Raw genomic sequence first — 19,967 nt, forward strand, 5'->3', positions numbered from 1 at the left:
ACAGGGCATTTTGATGTTTTTGGTGAGAGAGTGAAAGAAGTCTGTGGTATGTAATTTTACTTATTTTGTGCCTACTTTTGCTCATTTCCCGGTGGTGGATCTGTCCACAATTACATACTTCAGAAGTGGAGGGGAGTTCCTTTTTATGGACTTAGTAAAAACATATTGTATAATGTGGTTGAAATGTGGTCACTTCAAATCCACAAGCTATCAAAATAATCAGAGGCTGTTTACAATCCCTAAATGACTACATTCCATATACATTTAAGGCCAAATGTCCAACATTTCCGCCCAGATTGGTGGGGGGAGAGAGGGAAAACAGCACTAAAACAAAGGTTTGAGAGATTTTAATTAACACAAATGGCTGTGCCTAGTCTTTAAATCTGTCCAAAGCAAATGGAGTGAAAGCCTGCTAATTCTTCAGTGCTTCATCTGGCAGTGACCTCAGAAAAAAGAGCCTCCCTCCTGCATCATCAGGCTGACTTCCTTTAGTTCCTTGTTGTTCTGTGTAGATCTTTGCTCCCAGAATTCTCTAAGACAGGAAAAAACAGAGGAAAAAGGACAGCTAAAATATTGAGTACCCTAGCACCCACTTTGCAAATCTCCTAAAATATTAAATTAGAATATATGTTAAGCAATGCATTGCAAAAATCTATACCCACTATCTATTCAAGCCCTTAAAATGATTTTTTGTTTGTTTAAAGAAAGTAGTTCTCACCACTTGGTGTTCATTTCTGCCAGTAGTCACTCTGTCCATAGTTGTAGTGCCCACAGTATCTAAGGGAAAACATTAGGAAAATAAGAGCTTCTTTTGAGGAGGGGAAAAAAAAAAAGCAAAAAACTAGTTTTGTTTTGTTTTGTTTCACTGTGGGTATTAGCATTGATGTGAATTTTCTGTTTTTTTTTTTTTGCAAATAACTTTGTCAAACAATATTTAAGAAGTTAGAGTGGCAGACTGTTTTTCTGTTTAGAGCTCATGTCCCACAGGGGGAAAATTCATTTAAGAATTATATGCAAGTAAATGAAAAAGTGGAATAATAAGTTATGTGTATATATACATACCCTCAGATAAACCAGATAGATGTATTTCACAAAAATGGTCAATTGTAGATAGTGGAGAGTCAACAAAAGATAAAGATGGGGGAAGAGAAAGAGGAAGCAGAGAGAATGGCGGGCATAGGGTGAGAAGGGGAAGGGAGGCAATGAAAAGGAGAAAAAGGGAGAATTATAGGGTGCTCAATAGGACCCATAGTGAGTCTGTTCTAAATTAGAGTTGCCAGACTTAAATATGGGACTCCCAGTTAAATTTGAATTTTAATATAAACACCAAATAATGTTTCATATATCTCATGAAATATTTGGGACACATACTACAAATTATTTGGTGAAATTCAAATTTAATAGGGTATCCTTTTTTTATTTGCTAAATATGATAACACTTTCCTAGACATACTGCTGCACTCCTGAGTGGGTGATGCCCACAAATTATGGAATTTGTTGTCACCCATGAAAATAATATTAATAAGGGTACAGTTTATTTTGTCAAGCTTCAAAATTTATATTTAGGGAAAACAAAAAGAATTTTTTCTCCCCCTGAATTTCTGTGAGGTCTTAAAGAAGTAAAAGAATGACTTCGTTTAGAAATTAACTTTATAACCTATTAATACCATAAACCCAACTTTGACATTCAAAAGGTTCATGTTGCCTCAAAGCTTAAAAAAGCCTGTACTTGAAAGCAACGGTACCACTTATCAAGGACCTGGATTTGAGCTAGCTGTGGTTTTCCGCCCCTGCCTTTCAACATTTTAGCTTAACACTACTATTTTCCCTTCAGCAGCACCTGCTGAAGTGTAGTTCAGCCATCAGGAAGAAAAATACTAAAGTGAAGTAAAGGTTAAAGCCAGGAAGAATGACTTGCTTTCAGAACAGAAGGAGTTAGAGAGTAAATAAGGTTTCAAGAGTATTCATTTCCCACCTTGCTGGGCTTTCATCTGAATTTATAAGTGTAGCATGATACTCACATCCAACCTTCAGGTTTTTCTCAGAAGACCTCAAGGAGATGCTAAGAGTTGGTGGGGATTGAGGGGAGGAGAGAAAAGCAAAGCTGTCAGAATCAAATGTCTTAACACAAGTTATATCATTGCTGAAGATAAACCTCTTCTTTAAACACCAGGAGATATGATGGGAAATTCAGTTGAATTTAGAGATTGCTTAGCGCCTGTGCTCTCTAAGATAGGTGACTGCCAAAGTCCACAAACTTGCTTTCTGGAGTCTGTAGAAGTTAGGGAGGGCCTACAATACACCCTGAGTCAAATTATAATTTTACACTGGTGGGAAAGTAAATCCTTTCAAATGTCACCTGTCTCCAGAAAGACCAAAAGTAAAGACTTCACCGTAGGTGTAAACAGACTAAGTGATGCAGCATGCCAAAGAGATAACATGGATGATGGTAATGCCACATCCTGGGCATCAAGGGAATTCAAAAGTAGGGATTTGTTGATGTGTAACAAAATCAGTAATATTAGCACAGGATTGTATTTTGCCAGCTACACAGATCATACCACTGCAACTCAGCCAACCAGCACAAAGGACAGTGGGAGGAGGAATTCTTGGCTAAGGGTACTGAGGTAAACCCTTCCTCTACTTGGAAATGCTTAGAACAGAAGAGCCTGTACCCTGATTTACTGAGAGGTGTGTCCAAAATTATATTCTGCCCTTTCTCTAAGACAGGTTTGCACAATTCAATTCTTTTGAAACTAGAGAAGAAGGAACACTGTCCTATAACACTATTAAGTATACAAACTTCAAATAAACACTCTCTTTTATTTTTCATTTTAGTGCCCCAATCACGTGATTTATCTGTGGTAGAAGGGAACACTATTCTACAAGGATTGTGGAGGAAGTGGGCAGTGACTTTTTTGAAATGGAGAGAACTGTAGTACAGGGAGTAAAATACTAGGTAAAAATGATGCAACAGAACACTGAGTTTAACATGGTCTAATCAAGGCTGCCAGTAATATACCTTGCTGCCAAAAGACTGTGTGATAAAACATCAAGAAATTTTTTCCTTTTTTCGTTTGATACATAAATGTGGCACCTTTTGTCCTGAGAGTAATAGAAGACGGATCTCTCCCACAGCATTTCATGGTTCCTGAATTACCACTCTGTGGACTTGAAGCCTGGATGTGGTTGGTGCCACCTACTGGGCTAAATACAGAATTACCAATCTCCTGCTCAACAAATTAACCTTAGGGAGTATGATTCTTCACTGGGAAGATTATACATTATAAACAGATAATAAATTTGGATTCAAATTATAGCATTTAGATCTAGAAGAGGCATGAAGAGTCACATTCACATACTTCTACACATCCATTTTGTAGCATAATCTAGGGAATAAGGATTGAATATGGAGCCAGAAGCCTGGCTTCTCTGAGCTTGTTTCTTGTTCTATAATACCTTTCATAGAGTCACTGTGAGGGTTACGCAAGATATTAAGTTGTCAACATACTCCATGTTAGTGTTGTCTGTATTTTTTTTTTTTTTTTTTTTTGAGACAGAGTCTCGCTCTGTCGCCCGGGCTGGAGTGCAGGTGACCGGATCTCAGCTCACTGCAAGCTCCGCCTCCCAGGTAGCTGGGACTACAGGTGCTATTCTCCTGCCTCAGCCTCCCGAGTAGCTGGGACTACAGGTGCCCGCCACCTCGCCCAGCTAGTTTTTTGTAGTTTTTAGTAGAGACGGGTTTTCACCTGAAATTAAATGACTTTCCAAGTCATATAACTGGTGAGCCTCAGAGGAAGGCCTGCAACTCATGTATCTCAGTCTAAATTCAGTGCTTTTTTCCTTAAATTACAATTTGCCAAAATTTGATGATGAGATGATTTTAGGTGGCAATTGGGATAAGTTTCAGTGTTGGAATGTGGCATTAAATACTATAAATCACAGTGAGAAAATTATTGCCTTTTCAATTATTTCAAACTTGATGGCATCAAGGAGAAAGTCGCAGTTTGGTGCTGGCTTTCTTTAAAATTCTCTATGTCTTTTTTTTTTTTTTTATACAAAGTCTTGCTCTGTCACCCAGGCTGGAGTGCAGTGGTGCGATCTCAGTTCACCGCAACCTCTGCCTCCCAGGTTCAAGCGATTCTCCTGCCTCAGCCTCCTGAGTATCTGGGACTACAGGCGTTTGCCACCACACCTGGCTAATTTTTTGTATTTTCTTGTAGAAATGGGGTTTCACCATGTTAACCAGGATGGTCTCGATCTCCTGACCTCATGATCCATCTGCCTTGGCCTCCCAAAGTGCTAGGATTACAGGCATGAGCCACCGTGCCTGGCCAAAATTCTCTATGTCTTTCTAATCTTGCTTCCTAACGGAGATAAAATAGATCTCAGGCTTATAAATTTTTCTAGAACATTAAAATCTTGTTTTTTGTGTGTATTTATTATGAAGTTTGCCTTCTATTATGGAAAACTATATTGATTCTTCATTTAAAATAGTAATAAAAATTTTACTTTCAAGGAATGCATTTAGGAAACTAAATAAATCAACGTAAACAGCAAATAATAAATAATAGCCCCAGTGATACATAAAGTTGGAAAATACTGCAACACCTACCATTAAGAAATTATTACTGTTGGTATTAACTTCTTTACATAATTACTTTTAAAATCCTTTATGAAGAGAATATTTGTCTTCTTTTCAATAATCAAATACTAGAGGTGAAAAAATAGGCCACCTAACCAAAATATAGGACTCCATTAGATTTCAAATCCACTTGGGCTTAAACAAACCTATAGAGTTTGAATACGTGTGTTAGAAAATGAAACTGGCCCATAATTAGTGCTAAATGAATGCAGAATCAATATAACACACTGATCCATTGCCTGTGGCTACATTAATCTGTGGTAACTAAGCAGTATGGTACCCTATCATTTAATTCTCCAGGAACATAAAAGGAAAGCAGAGAAAAGAAGGTGTGAATCTGTGGCTGTTCCAATTCAAAGTTGATTCAATGTTTTACATGCAAGGGGAAAAAATATCTCCTGAAACAATCAAGTTGAATGGAACCCTTATTTACTAATTTAGACTTAATTTGATTCTGGAGCTAAAAAGCTTTTGGCTCTTTCCCCTATAGATCCCTTGAGATGACCTTCAGCTAATTTTGAATGAAGTAAAACAGGGACCTATCTGTCTTCCTCATAACCCTCTTCTCCTCTATCTTTTAAATTTGTATCTTAATGATTTAATACTGCTTCTGGTTGCATTCCAGGTTTCTTTCCAATTTTATGCTGTCCAATTCTTATTAGAACATAAGTTGAAAGAAAAATATGCATGGAATACTGCCTGAAGGATAGTCAGTCCAGTCTTCTAGTTTTCTAAAATTTACCTGTGGATCAAGCCAGACCAGAGAGTCTTATGTACCTGAATCAAATCATCTTCAGTCAATTCATCACTTAAAAAAATTCAGATTAATATGTTTTTATCAGATTATGCCAAAGAACAGAGGAGAAACAACCTAGGAAATTTGGATTCTGAATTTATTTTGAAATATTGTTGAAGATATTAGCGACTATCATCACACAAACAATGTCCTGCCACCATTATATGGACCTGGAGGAGAAATTTCTCTCAGATTTCAACACCAGGAAAAACTGTTTCTCCTGAGCAATTAATTGGTTTGTTGTTATTTCATGAGTTTTGCAAATCCATGTTTCTTTTTACTGGAAAATTCAGAACCAAATTTGTAGCCTACCTCTGCCAGCTGTACAGTACTCCCATTATGCATTCTTGTGTATTTGCCCAGCTTCAACTTATTTTCCCTTTTCTTTGATTTACTCATATATTTATTTAACCCTATGTGTTGACTGTGATTTTTATAAGCTGTTTAAGCCCTTTACAGAATAAGACTAAGAAATTAGAAACGTACATACTGATACTAATAGAACATTGTCATTCCTTGGCCATGACTTCCCATTGCATATCCCTTTTAAAAAATGGAGTTCATATTCATAGATACTTGAAAATTTAAGAACCTTTTCCCTGTCCTCAGAGACATCCCTATATTCTATTTTTTAATAAACTCTATTATTTTCTCTAATATTGCCATAAATTCTGTGGGGAATCACTGAAACTCTCAGAGGGACAACTGGATGAAATTCACAACCATTGTCAGATGTCTGTCTCCTTGGCCTTCTGCTTTGAAGTAGCAGAGTCTATTCCAGCCAGATTAATAAGATCAAACAATTCTAATTCCTAGAAAAGGGGATGAGGTGGAAAGGAAACATTTTATTGAGTGCTAACTATGTATCAGCTACATATGCTAAGTATGTAATATATTACTTTATCTTTACAAAGGAAAACAATTCTCTTAGAGAGAATATTTGCCTTAGTACATAAGCTTCTGAGTCATAAAAATCATGATAGGCCGGGCGCGCTGGCTCACACCTGTAATCCCAGCACTTTGGGAGGTCGAATGTGGGTGGATCACGAGGTCAGGAGTTCAAGACCAGCCTGGCCAACATGGTGAAACCCCGTCTTTACTAAAAATACAAAAATTAGCTGGGCATGGTGTTGCATGCCTGTAATCCCAGCTACTCGGGAGACTGAGGCAGGAGAATTGCTTGAACTGGGACCCAGGAGGCAGAGGTAGCAGTGAGCTGAAGTCGTGCCACTGCACTCCAGCCTGGGTAACAGAGCAAGACCCTGTCTCAAAATAAAGAAAGAAATAAAAATAATGAAAAAAATTGGTACTGTACTACTAACATTTAACTTACTATGTGCCAGGCATTATGTTGCTCACTTACAAGTAAAGGTCTCCAATATAAAACAAAACAAAATCTCAAACTGTGTACCTGGGATATTCTACCTACCTTGGGACCCAGGAAGATTTAAAAATGCTTGCATTGGCTCAAAATTCTGCTGCAAATTCAGTGATAATTTCAGATCATTGGCCTTCTGGTAGTTCTTCAAGGCTTCAATTCTCAGCTGAATCACTTTGCCATTAAAATCATTCTGAAAAGAACATTTTCCAAAACTACACATATAAGACTGGCTTCTCTGAATCCATTGTTACCTGAATCCTCTTTACTCAGAAGTTAAAAAGTAATTCCATCATGCTCAGTCTTTAAAAGTTGGGTAGAAAGTATTTGTGATTTTTCCCCATTTAGAATAGAACAAAATCAAGAACATAGGAAGAAATACCATTTATTCCAATTTCAGAGATAGGTACCTTCAGCTATCTTTCTATGACACATTTGTTTTAGTAGGGCAATTGGTAATCTAGGATGTGGGGACTGGGCTTCACAATATGCAGCTAAAAACCTTTGTATTATATGAATGAAATTGCATCCTATATCCAGCCTTGGAAGACCTTAGTACCTGAAGGATGTTGTTTTGTTCCTGATACTTGACCCATTCCATTTTCCTCTGTTGCTTTTCCTGGTGGAAGAAAGAGCCTCTGGGTGACAAAGCAAATTGAGATCAGAAATCAGTTTTCTCAATATGCTGCAAAAGCCTTATAGCAAAATTATAGTGTCACAGATTTACTATTAAATTGACTTTAACTGCACGATTCTCTTAATTGGCCTCAACTGTACAAGCCACCCTCTAAAAGCCAAATGAATAGAGTTATTTTCTGTTGGTGAGTTGGTTATGGGAAGATGAGATACAAACATAATACCTGAAAAACTGAATACATTTTCAAAGACAAATGAACAGGAGTTCTGACAGCATTTAGCTGTTGCAGAGTTATCATTGTTATTATAGCTTCTCTTACTTTTTCCTAATATGATTTCCCAGAAACTTGTGATATCACTCTGACTCAAATATAGTATCACAGGGGAACCAAATCTATAAAAATTGGTCCAAGAGCACACCATAGCTTAGGCAAATTACTGCAACATTAAAGTTTTCTAATTTACTAGTTCTAAAGGCCACTACCATTCAGAATGGCTGTACCACCTTCCTTATATCCTTCACTTTCTCTGAAAATGATTTCTCCAGTTCACTCTCAGTCTTTCTAGGTGATGAGGGGGATTTGGGAGCCTGGGATGAAAGAAGAGAGCTAAAGGAATAAGAGGTTCCAGGAAAGAAGTGCAATGTCTCAGCAGGTCATAAATCTAATTAACCCTAAAAACCCAGGTCCTACCTTTCTGCCTACCCAAATTAGCCCTGATTGTCAGCAGGCTGTTTCCAGCTGTGTGACATTGACAATCTTGAAATTTTAAGTACATGCAGTCCACTTGCCTTTCCATCCTGCAAGTCTGCCTTGTTTTTTATCTGTGGTGCTTTTTGTTGATCACTGAGTTCTTCTGCCTCGAATGTCTGTGGAAAGACATTTTGGCAAAGCTTTAAAATAGTGGAAATTAAAGAGGGAAGTGGAAAACCAGTATGGGTCAAGGCTTTGGTTCCTGCCTGTCAGCAGCTTCTCAGGGCCTGGCATGAAAAGTGTACTACCAAAGGGAGGTCAGAATGTAGTGAGCCCTTCTTTCATTCGGTCCCTTGAGTGTACCTTATAGGAATGAAAACTATTAGCTGGACCCTTAGCCAGTCACTACTCTAAGCTACTTACTGCATTACTCGTTTTCCTTACTGTACTACATTATAGACATTCTCATTTAATCTTCACAGTTCTTTGAGGACCATTTTTGTTTCCATGTTATAGATGAGAAAACTGAGACTTGGAGAGGTTATTTGTTTAGGGTCACACAGCTAGGAAAGTACAGAGTTGGAATTTGAACCAGATCTTTCTGATTCTGAAGCCTGTGTTCTTGACCCCTAGGCTTGCTGCTCTTCTCTATGTCTTCTTACTAAAATATGAGTAGCTAAAGTTGATCACGAGTTAAGTGTATGGATGTCCCTTTTGAGAGCTCTGTAGAAGCTGGATTTAGATAGAGGAATTGTGCTGGCACATTTCCTATCACAAGGACTCAAGAACCCAAGAACTAAAACTTCTGACAATTCATAGAACTAATTTGTAACTGCCCACACGAACCTGGAGCAGATCTCAATACGAGATGCAGGGCTTGGAGGTATTCTGATTATTTGTGGAAAAGTGAGATGAAAAAAAAAAAAAAGACAGAGATCACACTATATACCTGTTTATATCACAAGACACAATCTACTCTTCTAGTTGCATAGTCTGTGAAGAAGCACTTGGGTCCCAAGGGATTAGTCTTGGACAAAGTCTTAGACAAGGAACAAAGGAATTCCCTGTCCCCTTCCCCCTACTCCCTGGCTCTGATTTCCCAGCAAAAGGCCCTAATATTTTTATCTTAAACAATGCAGTGATTGTTGTAAAATTATAGGGGCATTAGAATTAGGTATTCATTTGTTTATTCATTCAACTTACATTTATCAATTCTCTACTATGTTCCAAGCATTGTGCTAGGAGCTATAGATTCGGACAAAGCAATCAAGATACCGAAGGAGCTTGAGAAGATACAGAGGAGGCAGGGAAACAAGAAACAATTTAAAAAGTAATACTACAATAATAATAATAATTTTATAGTATAAACAGTGCTATTGAGCACATGAGCAGAGTTATATAATAGAAAAGAGGAGAAAGATGCCCTACTTTACATGGAGAAACAAGGATGGCCTCTCTACGGAGATGACATTTAAGCTGAGACCTGAAGGATGAGAATGAGCCAACTATGAGAAAATAGCATTACAGGCAGTAGGGAAGATGAGCAAAATCCTTGAGATAGGAAAAGGCTTGGCATAGAAAGTTGCATAGAAAGCAAAGGAAGGACATCTATGAGAGGAAACTGAAGAGTGGGCAAGAGCCAGATTATGCCACAATTAGTGACTGTAAAGGTTTTTCATAAGAAGAGTAACATGCTTTGTTTTAAAAAGTTCACCTTGTCTAATGTGTAGAGAATGGATTGGAATGAGGCATGGTGGAAGCAAGGACATGAAACAATGAGAATGGGGGCCAGAGGAAAGGGACGTTCTTTGCCTTGTGATCTGTAGGGCAATACTTTCAATAGATCTTTAGAGGCACACCTTGTTCCATAGCATCTCCATTTCCTTCTGAAGCATCTTGTTTTTCCTTTCCTGTTGGAGGGGGAAGAACCAAACAAACAGAAGCATGTATTTGTCCAGCCATTGAAGTGGGTTTGGAAGAAGTTACTAGATAATGGTGGGAAAGGGTCCAGGGACATAGTAAACCACAGAGGAAGGCAATGAATGGGTCTAACCCCAAATCCAGGAGCATAAGAGATGATGATGATGATGATGATGATGATGATGATGATGATGATGATAAAAAATCCAAGTTATTTTTTAAGTATTAACTTTAATTGTAATAATCGTGAGATAATATCTATAGAAATGAGTTCCTAACACTTAAGATGTTCTTATATGACCATTTCTTGGGGGCTTAGACCACTAATTTTTAATTTTTAACATCCTTTACATTGCCGATTAAAAGAAAATCTTACAAGAATCCCATAGAGCAAACTATTTATTTTCTTTTACTTTGATAGGTATTTTTCTATTCTTTATAGCAGATATTTTACTATTCTTTCTGAAATATGAAGAGTTAATATGGTCATATTCATTAACTCCCTAGATAAAAAGTTTTTAAAAAGTCAAAGAATAGAATTTTTGCTAGCTAGTCCTGTTCTTCCCAACATTCCATCTGACTCCCTTTGGGTCACCCTGGACTTTCTAGATCAAGGAGATATGTGTGTTGGAGCATCAGATGCCACAGATGAGTACTCTGTCTTTCTCTCCACCTCTGACACTGCAGTGGAATTGATCCCTATTCAGGAGGCTGTTGCTGGAGTACCTCCAACTTCTTACCAGGTTCTGTTTCATCTCCTCTGCTTCCTTAAGGAGCTCCATGACCGAGGATTCCTCACACCCCTTCCCTGCCATGATCTGCCTCATGATCTGAAGACTAGAAGAAAGAGAGGCATCATAAAACATACATACCTCCTTAAGGGTAATACAACCAGTCAGAAAGTACTCTACCATGAAAGTTAGATGGGGACTGAAATCTCAGGAGTTATGGAAGCCCTTCTGGTAATAGAAGATCTCTATAACTAAGATGTTTCCATTTCTAATTGACATTTGCCTATCTATGTGCTCTAGAATGAATTCTGTGCTCTTTAATGCTTAAAACTTAGGTCTCCAACAGCCAGGGAGAGTCCTTTCCACCCCCTCGGAAGAATGTTGCAGTGTGTGACTTTTGGGAGAAGAAGGGGTAATTCTACCCCCTTTTTAAGAAGAGGTTGAAGAACCTACTGTCTTCTAGGATAAATCCCAGAGTTATTTCCTAACCCATCTCTGTCCTCTGTCCACTTTCTCCCACCTCCATGCTTATTCATATAAGGACATTTGAGTCTATTGGGGAAGTCACTGATATCCTTTCGCAGCCCCAGAGAATGCAAGCCATTCAACTAGAACAAAATCTGAATCAAAATCAAGTCTTTGTGAGAGAGAATATTCCTTAAAGGCGTAAATTATTTTATGTTTGTGTTCTTGTACTTTTTTCTCCCCAGTTCTAAGGAGAGAACACAATTCTAAGCCTTTGTGTTTCTTGCTCTGAGAGAAGTCTGTATTGCTGAGTTGTAAGCAGCTGGTGCTTGACCACAACTTTCTGCCTGGGTTTTGTTCTCCAAAAATATGAGTCCTTTAAGATGCTTATGATAAGGATGTAGAATAAAGGTAGACTCACTGAGGTGAGATGTTCTGAGACTAGAAAGGAAACAGAGTTTGTGGGTCTCAAGTACAGTGAGTGCTCTGGTAAAGAGTTAAGACTTCAGCTGCCTAGTATATTTAGAGAGGCCGTGCCTTAAGTCAGAGGGCTCCTAGGCTTAGAAAATACTGCCATTCCACTGCTTGGCATAGAAAAAGCAGAGTTATTTATTCTAAAGTGATCATGCACAAGAAAGCATTTGTGTGACCATGGTAAACTAATGCTATTAAAGGCCTTTCACTACTTCTTGGATGGGTAGCCTGGGGAGGAAGAGTTATAACTAGCCCCATGAAATAAGGGCTGAGTCATGTTTAATTTACTAAAAGAAAATAAAGGATTTGTTGTCACCCTGACTTGGTAGTTACAAATTCTTTGCCTACTACAGCTGAATTTCCAAACCTTTTAGTAATTGACAAAACAACATTTGTAAGTAATTATTCCCAGTCCTATGGAGATTAAGTTCTCCAGCCTTTTTACCTCTAGGAATCCAGAGTAAGAGCCCATACCTCATTTGTTTTTCCTCCAAGTTAGACATTAACTTTTGGAATAAGAGGTTGTTTTTATCTTCTAGAGGTTTGAGCATCTCTAGCAGTTCCTGCTTCCTTAGCATTAAGTCCTCATTTAATTCCTTCAAGTAGTTGTCATCTATTTTAGAACTTCTGTGGGAAGAGGCACAATAATATCTGCCTTTAGCCTGGGTTGAGAGAGAGAAAGAGAGAGACCCTCTTTTCTATTTAGCATCTTCCATCAAAGACCCACCTTATTTTTGAGGGCAGGTAAGATCCTGGAGAGTTTGCACCACTTGTCATCTTGAAGGGTAACTTCTAAGAATAAAGAGGCCTTCCTGAAAATATGTGCCTGTTTTCCTATCCAGTTAAGTCATCATTTTTGTGCTGCTGTTCTTGAAACTCCTGCTGCAGTGGACTGATCTTAGCTACAGCGAGGTCACAATGGCCCTAATACCACATAATCAACAGGTCTTTAAAGTAATTTCAACATCAGTGGCAATTTGTTGACTGGAAATACTAACTACATCTGATCAGTTCTTTCCTTAGATCTAGGCAAATGACAAAGTTCTATTCTGAAGTCTTTGAATGAATAGGATGGAATCACATCATATCTACATTATGGAATTCCTTTTGTATTAGAAAATGTTGGACTGTCAAAAACAACTCATCAACACTAGTTGTTTGTAACACTACATTTACTACAAAATGTAAACTAGATTGTAACACTAGATACAATCTAGTTGATTATAAACAACTAATCAACATGTTCTTTCATGGCAACAAACCTCTGTGAAATGCCACTATCTGTAAAGCACAGTGACAGATTCTGCAAGTAAAGAAAAGATAAAGACACAGCATCTACCTTTTGGGGGCCTCAGAAGGAAGAAGGAATACTTCTAAGAGACTTTTTTATTAAAAAAGAGGTCAAACAGGCAAATACAAGGTATGGATATAATAGAATAATATAATATATGAGCCACTGTCATTATTTTTCAATATCTAAAACTTGATATTACATAATGGCAGGTAAAAGAATATTGGACATGTAGCAAGAGGATTTAATTTGTGAAAGATTCATGTCATCAATATGTCCTTCCATAACCACACGCTTTCCTGAAAGATTGTATAATAATTCTAGCCTCCCTTCAGGATTTTCTGGTTCTGCTTCTATTTTCTTCTTTATTATAATCACATTTCTTTTGGAACTTAAGATATCTTGTCTTCATCTATGTCACTTATTGGAGATAATCCAGTTATACATTTGTGTTTTTCATGCCCTTTAAACACAGTTTTAGAGCAGAATTTTTAGTGAAGGTCTCAAAGTGAGTTAAGTCATGTCAATGTCAAGTATTAACTGAACACTTCCAGCCATTTTCTAGGGGTATTCTCCAAAGTAACTTAAACCCTTTGTCTTGTGGGAAACATTAAAGGGAGAGTATTGTAATGGAAATAACACAAGATTTAGTTTGTAAGACTTTGATTTGGATCTCAGCTTCACTGTGCCTACGCACAGTGAAGTTACTAAATTTTCTGAGTCTTAGTTTCTGCTTTTGTAAAATTGAGAATGGCAATATTAACCTGAGAGGTTCGTTGTGAGTATGAAATGTAATATTATATACAGAGCTTGGTTCATGTTAGGTGTTCCCATTTTAGTGAGTTTGTGTTTATTTGGTTTGGGTTTAGGATTGCTTAATGCCTCAATTAAGTGGTCAGATACAGAAAGAGTGATTTATATGAGGCTAATGAAACTTAAACTTTCGAGCCCTTTATTTTCACAGACCTCTTCCAAAGGCCCTGAACCTCATTTTGTATTCATAATTTTGTATTCTCTTTTGGAAAGAGAGATCTTTTGGAACACAGATCTCTCCAAATTATGTGTTTTAGGAGCCCACAAAACAAAGACCTGCTTCTGGTTAGATGGAATACATAGCTCTCCTAAGTATCCTCTACATCAAAACTTCTTTGGTAGTCTCTACACATACTTCTCTTTTTTTTTTGAGACAGAGTATTGCTCTGTTAGTGCACTGGCACAGTCTCAGCTCACTTCTACCTCCACCTCCCGAGTTCGAGCAATTCTTGTGCCTCAGCCTCCCAAGTAGCTGGGATTACAGGTGTGCACCATCACACCCAGCTAATAATAATGTATTTTTAATAGAAATGGGGTTTCACCTTCTTAGCCAGGCTGGTCTTGAACTCCTGACCTCAAATGATCTGCCTACTTCGGCCTCCCAAAATGCTTGGATTATAGGTGTGAGCCACCATGCCTGGCCTACAAATACCTTTACAACATATATATGTCACTTGTAAGTTTTGTATGATACGTGGTGTAATATGATGTTAAATTAGGACAGCCATATCAAATCATACATAATTCACATTGGTTGCCCTGGGAATTTCCATGAAAAGTTTGGATTGAATGAGGGTGAGAAAACTCCTCGCAGTTAAAAAAAGAAACTGGCTGGATGAATTATCATTAGTAGCATTAGTAGCATCTTTGACTGCATATGTGACAGGTGGCAGCAAATAGTAGAGGACAAAAATGGCATTGATTGCTAAAGTATTGCCTCTAAATTGCATGTTGTGACACTTGGTTGGCAGAACTATGATAGAATTTTGAAACATTTAATGGGCAGGTAGCATCCCAACTTACCTTCATTTCTGTTCTTGATTATGAATGATTATGAATGATTCAAAGAGGAAGAGCACTTTTTTTTTTTTTTGAGACAGAGTTTTGTTCTTGTTGCCCAGGCTGGAGGGCAATGGTAAGATCTCGGCTCACTGCAACGTCTGCCTCCCAGTTTCAAGCGATTCTCCTGCCTCAGCCTCCCAAGTAGCTGGGGTTTCAGGCATGAGCCCCTATACCAGGCCAACACTTGCTATTTTGATGTGCTGTTTTCTATAGCCAATCAGCACCTTTTATTTCCTGACATTCCAAAGCCCATTTGTTAACTTGCAATATTAATTCCTAGGAGAATATTTGCCTTGTAATAATGTATATAGAGTTTGTAGTGAATAGCTTAGAAACCAATGAACAGTATTAGGGGATAATTGATGCATGATAATGATCCCCTGGAACAGGGGGAAGGGCACATTAAGATGTAGATGACCATTAGATGTGGGAGGAAGGGAAATTGAATACAATTTTTTTCTGATGTAGGAAGTTAGGTCATCTCTTGATTGAGGAGGTATAGCAGGAAACCTCAGAAGAGTAATAACATGAGATTTGGAAGAGCACCTGAGCACTGGAAAAGGAAGCCAACCAGGCAAGAGTAAAAGGATTGCCAAGTAGTGCAAAGGGTCAAGGTGAATTTGGAAATTGCAGATTTGGCATGGCATGAATCAGCAATTACACAATTTTCTCCAGCAGTACTTGGCAAACTAGAAGCAATAGTAGAGAGAACCAGATGGTTGTTTGATTCTGAGCTGGGACTTGGCAGAATAGATAAGCAGAAGTTCAAGAGAGCACTGAGAGTACTGGTGAGAGTATCCATCAAAAGGTTGATCATAGTGTTCAAGCTGAGCAGGGAAGAAAAGGAAGGGGGTGGCTAAGAGGGAAAAACAGACCAGGGTCTGATATTGTGGCCTGTGGGGGTGAAAGAACAAAGGTTGCGGTCAAGTAATATAGTTCTTATGAAATAACTCATGGAAACTCATCACTGTTTAGGTAAATTATAGGAACACTTCATAATTTTTTTCTGCAGTAAATTTTCTATCTGTTGCTTCCCATCACAGCATAATATTCACTGAAATTCATGTGGTCTCTTAAAATAGGCCTTATAACAAACTAGTCACAATGACCTCATCCAACATTATAGCATTTGAATTTAGTATCTGTTGAGAAAACGTGTGGTTGCTCTACAATTAGAGAACTTGGAGCAATACCATTTTAGTGTTAGTTTTGCCAGTGGAAAATCAGATTAGTCTAATTAAGCCAGGTCTCCAAGAGTAGAGGCAATTATTTTCATATTAAACAAAATACAACAAAAAAGGAGATGCTTTCCTATCCTCAGCTTTGTTTGTGGCAACAAAATTACGGAATTCCTCAGGGAGAAAACATGAGGACCGTCTGGTCCTGTCTGACCCAGAGCCAGTTCAACCCTTCGGGGAATGATAAGAATTTCATTAAAATAAGGAGAGAAGGACTGGCAAAATCCTAACAGCAAGCCTTGTTGGCTCTTAACGATCTCCCACATCTTTCTGTGCTGTTTGTTATGAACACCTTGTTGGCTCCTTCTCCTTAACTCTTGCTATAGCTATCTCAAGTCAGGCTATACCTACATTTAGATTAAATCCAGGGAGTTGAGAAGATTGAGATAAATGTTGGGACACTTTAATTTTCTGTAATATTATTGAAGTCTTTTTGAAAGTAATTCATTCTCTCACTGTGTTCAGATACATTGCGCAGTGGTCTTCAAACAGGTTTGTGAACTTTCCTCAAGACTTTTTGAGAAATGTGGAAGCAAGAATAGTTTTTAGAAAAGCTTTTCTGAGATCCTCAATTTCCACAAATATTCTTTACTAAAGTGAATCTGCCTGAGAATGTCCCTTGGCCTCTTTTCCCACCTCCCATTTTCCAATCACGCTTCATCCGCCTGTTAAAAGAGTGGAATACCTTTCAACCATCTGGAATCTTACTTGGGGTTAGTTTAATGCCCTAGAGGCTTTTACACATCCCTTTTACACATCTAGAGCATTAAACTAATCATATTTCAAAATGTTGATGCTGGGGTTAAAGACAGTAAATGGCTATTAATGACTGGATTACAAATTCTTTTGCTGGTTAGGTGATTTCCAATTCTTTGCTATTAACAAAATTGAAGGAAGACCTAATAAAATTGTCAGCTTCAACTTAATAAAATTAAATTTTGATGATAAATTGTCTATGATTTTGGGTTTATAATTCAGAAGAAGTTCAAAGATTTGAGTGACATTGCTATAACAAAACACTTCCCATTCCCATCTCCTTATTTATGTAAACACTCAGTGAGTATTATATGTAAAGCAAAGCATATGAACAAAATTGATGCTTAAGCTTGTCTTATTCTAGTAATAAATAATATTCACCAGTGAATACGTGAACTAACCAGGGGAAAAACCAGCCTATCCATCAAATTAATAGAAGCACTTTCTAAAAATTGTTATAATTAAAAATTATTATGAAATATATATAATATGTATGTTTTGTTAATTGTATACTAATAACAATTATAATGCTAACTTAGTTCTGAAGAAATGTTAATACAGTCTTAATGTCACAAGAACTAAAACAACAAAATTTCAATGTACTTATTTTGCAGAGAACCATGATGGGATGTTAAAAAAGACTTTAAAGCTTAAAATACATTGCATTAGAATAAATTTCTGTGGGGAGAGTGTAATGGAAACATAAGTTCAAGGAGAAAATGTAAAATTTTTGACTGTTGTAGAAGAGTTTTTCATATATTTACATTTCATTGAGTATGAGTATTTAAGACTCACTGGATACATTTTAAGGTGATAGATAAGACTTATTTGAAAATATCAATATTACAATAAACCAGAAATTATATGTTTTGCAACTGTATAAAATTAGAATAAAAAATTGAGATGGCAACTTAAATGTGACACCATACTTAGTTTTTCAAAATTATTTTATAACACACAAACAAAGTCTGAAGACCACTGCTCTGGGACAGAGGTTTTGTCTCTGATGGGATTTAAGAATCACGTGGGAAGCCTGGAAAAGCTGCATCTCTTCTGGGTTATCCCCCAGAGATTCCTACTCTGTAGCTATGGAGAATGTGAGGTTTTAACAAGCATTCCCTAATCCCTGCTGGTTCTGATGCAGGATCTGTGGAGCTATGACTGAGAATTACTGCTTCAAGGTTTCTTCTCTGATCACAGTGTATCAGCAAAAAACTGCTTACTTGAATTGTTTTTATTTTTATTTTTTTTGAGTGGGAGTGGGGGCATCTGTAGAACTTACCTCCTCTGAGTCACATTTTGTGTCACACCTTTACCTTTCATTTGGGATACCCTGAGTAAGTTTTATGAAGTCATTCCTGCATTTGTAAAGAAAATTATTTAAGATGTCTTTCCATGCATGACCAGCTCTCCCCAGCTGCCACTAGTGTCCACATATCATAAATTTCTTTCAGAATTAGATAAAGAAAATGTTGGGGCCGGGCGCGGTGGCTCAAGCCTGTAATCCCAGCACTTTGGGAGGCCGAGACGGGCGGATCACGAGGTCAGCAGATCGAGACCATCCTGGCTAACATGGTGAAACCCCGTCTCTACTAAAAAATACAAAAAACTAGCCGGGCGAGGTGGCGGGCGCCTGTAGTCCCAGCCACTCGGGGGCTGAGGCAGGAGAATGGCGTGAACCCGGGAGGCGGAGCTTGTAGTGAGCCGAGATCCGGCCACTGCACTCCAGCCTGGGCGACAGAGCGAGACTCCGTCTCAAAAAAAAGAAAATGTTGCTTCTTTGGGAAAATATTGGCATGTATTTTTCCTTAGGGACAAATCAGTAAACCGGTTTTGTTTTTATTTTCTTTTGGTATGCAGGAGATCTCAGAGCAACTTTGTGACCAGACATGTGAGTCCCAACCCATTTATGACTTTCTAATCTAATTAATATTTTTCTTGCACCTGATTTTTTAATCAGTTTTTTCTTATTTTTATAAACCTCCTCAATCCTTTGTAGATAAGTATAAATAAGTAAACAAATGAGCAGAAATAATTCTCTGTATATATTTTTAAGACGTATGGAATACAATAGATTGGAACGAAAAATATATTCTACTTTACGTGTGTGTGTGTGTAAAGAAAGTTTACTTTGCTTCTGGAAGTACAGTAGAGTAGATTTTTGAGATTTACTATTATATTTTGGGTGCACTCAGCTAATAAGGTATATTGGGATTTTAGGTACACATCTAGGTAAGGGGATGTGGGACAGACTAGATAGGCTTGGGGAATAGCTGGATGCCCAGGCTTCAGTTCCATCAGGGAAGAGTAGCACATAGCAAATAAGAAAAGGAAGTAGAATCTATTAATGTGGAGCAATCCAAGTCAATAGGGCTTCCTAGCCCACAGAATTCCTTTTAAGAGAGGTCCAGATCCCATAGGCTGTTGGCCACGAAGTTGCCAATATTCCTTCAAATATTCCTTAAATCTTTTAAGAGCTTTTCAAAATAATTTTTGGTAGAGAGTAGAAGCTGAATCATTTACTTGTCCTACATTTTTCGAATCCTATTATGTGTTTTAGACCTGCCTAGCCCCAAGATTACAAAGTCAAATGAGACAAACAAGACATAATTCTTGCTCTTAGGACTTTTTAGGCTTAGATCAGAATCCTGTGAGGGCTGCTAGTCTCCTTTTGTAAATTAGAAAAAGATATCACCTCTAGGCAAATCCCCTCTAAGCAAAATTAGGCAATGATTTCCCCTCTAAGGCTCCTCCTGAGGGAGCTTAGAGGAGATATCTTCCTTCCTTGATGAAGGAAGCCCCCACTTCCTTCTTAGTGAGAGTGTCCTTATCAGGTAACCACTTGCACAGCCACATGCCTGCTAGATGCCTTAAATGAGAGAAGCTGGCGAAGTGGGAGTGCTAAGTGCAAGCACTGAGCCCATTGCAACAGGGGCTGTGCAGTGCTAGAGGAGGGCAGAGGCCTTGTCTACAGTGAGATGTGGGGATGGGGAATCAGCTCCAGCTGAAAATGTAGAGATGTAATACTGACAGCTCCTGATGATTTTCAAGAGAAGCTAGAAATGTGAAT

General features: G+C 37.9%; 1 protein-coding gene across 1 annotated transcript; it reads right to left on the minus strand.

The window, feature by feature from the left end:
• Window positions 1-331: 331 nt before the first annotated feature.
• On the minus strand, window positions 332-12,646 carry CCDC196 (coiled-coil domain containing 196). The gene is made up of 10 exons (XM_023230150.2): window positions 12,465-12,646; window positions 12,212-12,364; window positions 10,808-10,904; window positions 10,007-10,057; window positions 8,246-8,323; window positions 7,961-8,044; window positions 7,379-7,438; window positions 6,871-7,012; window positions 719-777; window positions 332-532 (listed from the first exon to the last, which is right to left on the minus strand). Exons 1-10 carry the CDS (start codon window positions 12,512-12,514, stop codon window positions 413-415), a joined length of 894 nt encoding a protein of 297 aa, XP_023085918.1. The 5' UTR covers window positions 12,515-12,646; the 3' UTR covers window positions 332-412.
• Window positions 12,647-19,967: the final 7,321 nt, after the last annotated feature.

This window comes from Piliocolobus tephrosceles, chromosome 6, assembly GCF_002776525.5.
Source record: "Piliocolobus tephrosceles isolate RC106 chromosome 6, ASM277652v3, whole genome shotgun sequence".
Taxonomy (NCBI): Eukaryota; Metazoa; Chordata; class Mammalia; order Primates; family Cercopithecidae; genus Piliocolobus; species Piliocolobus tephrosceles.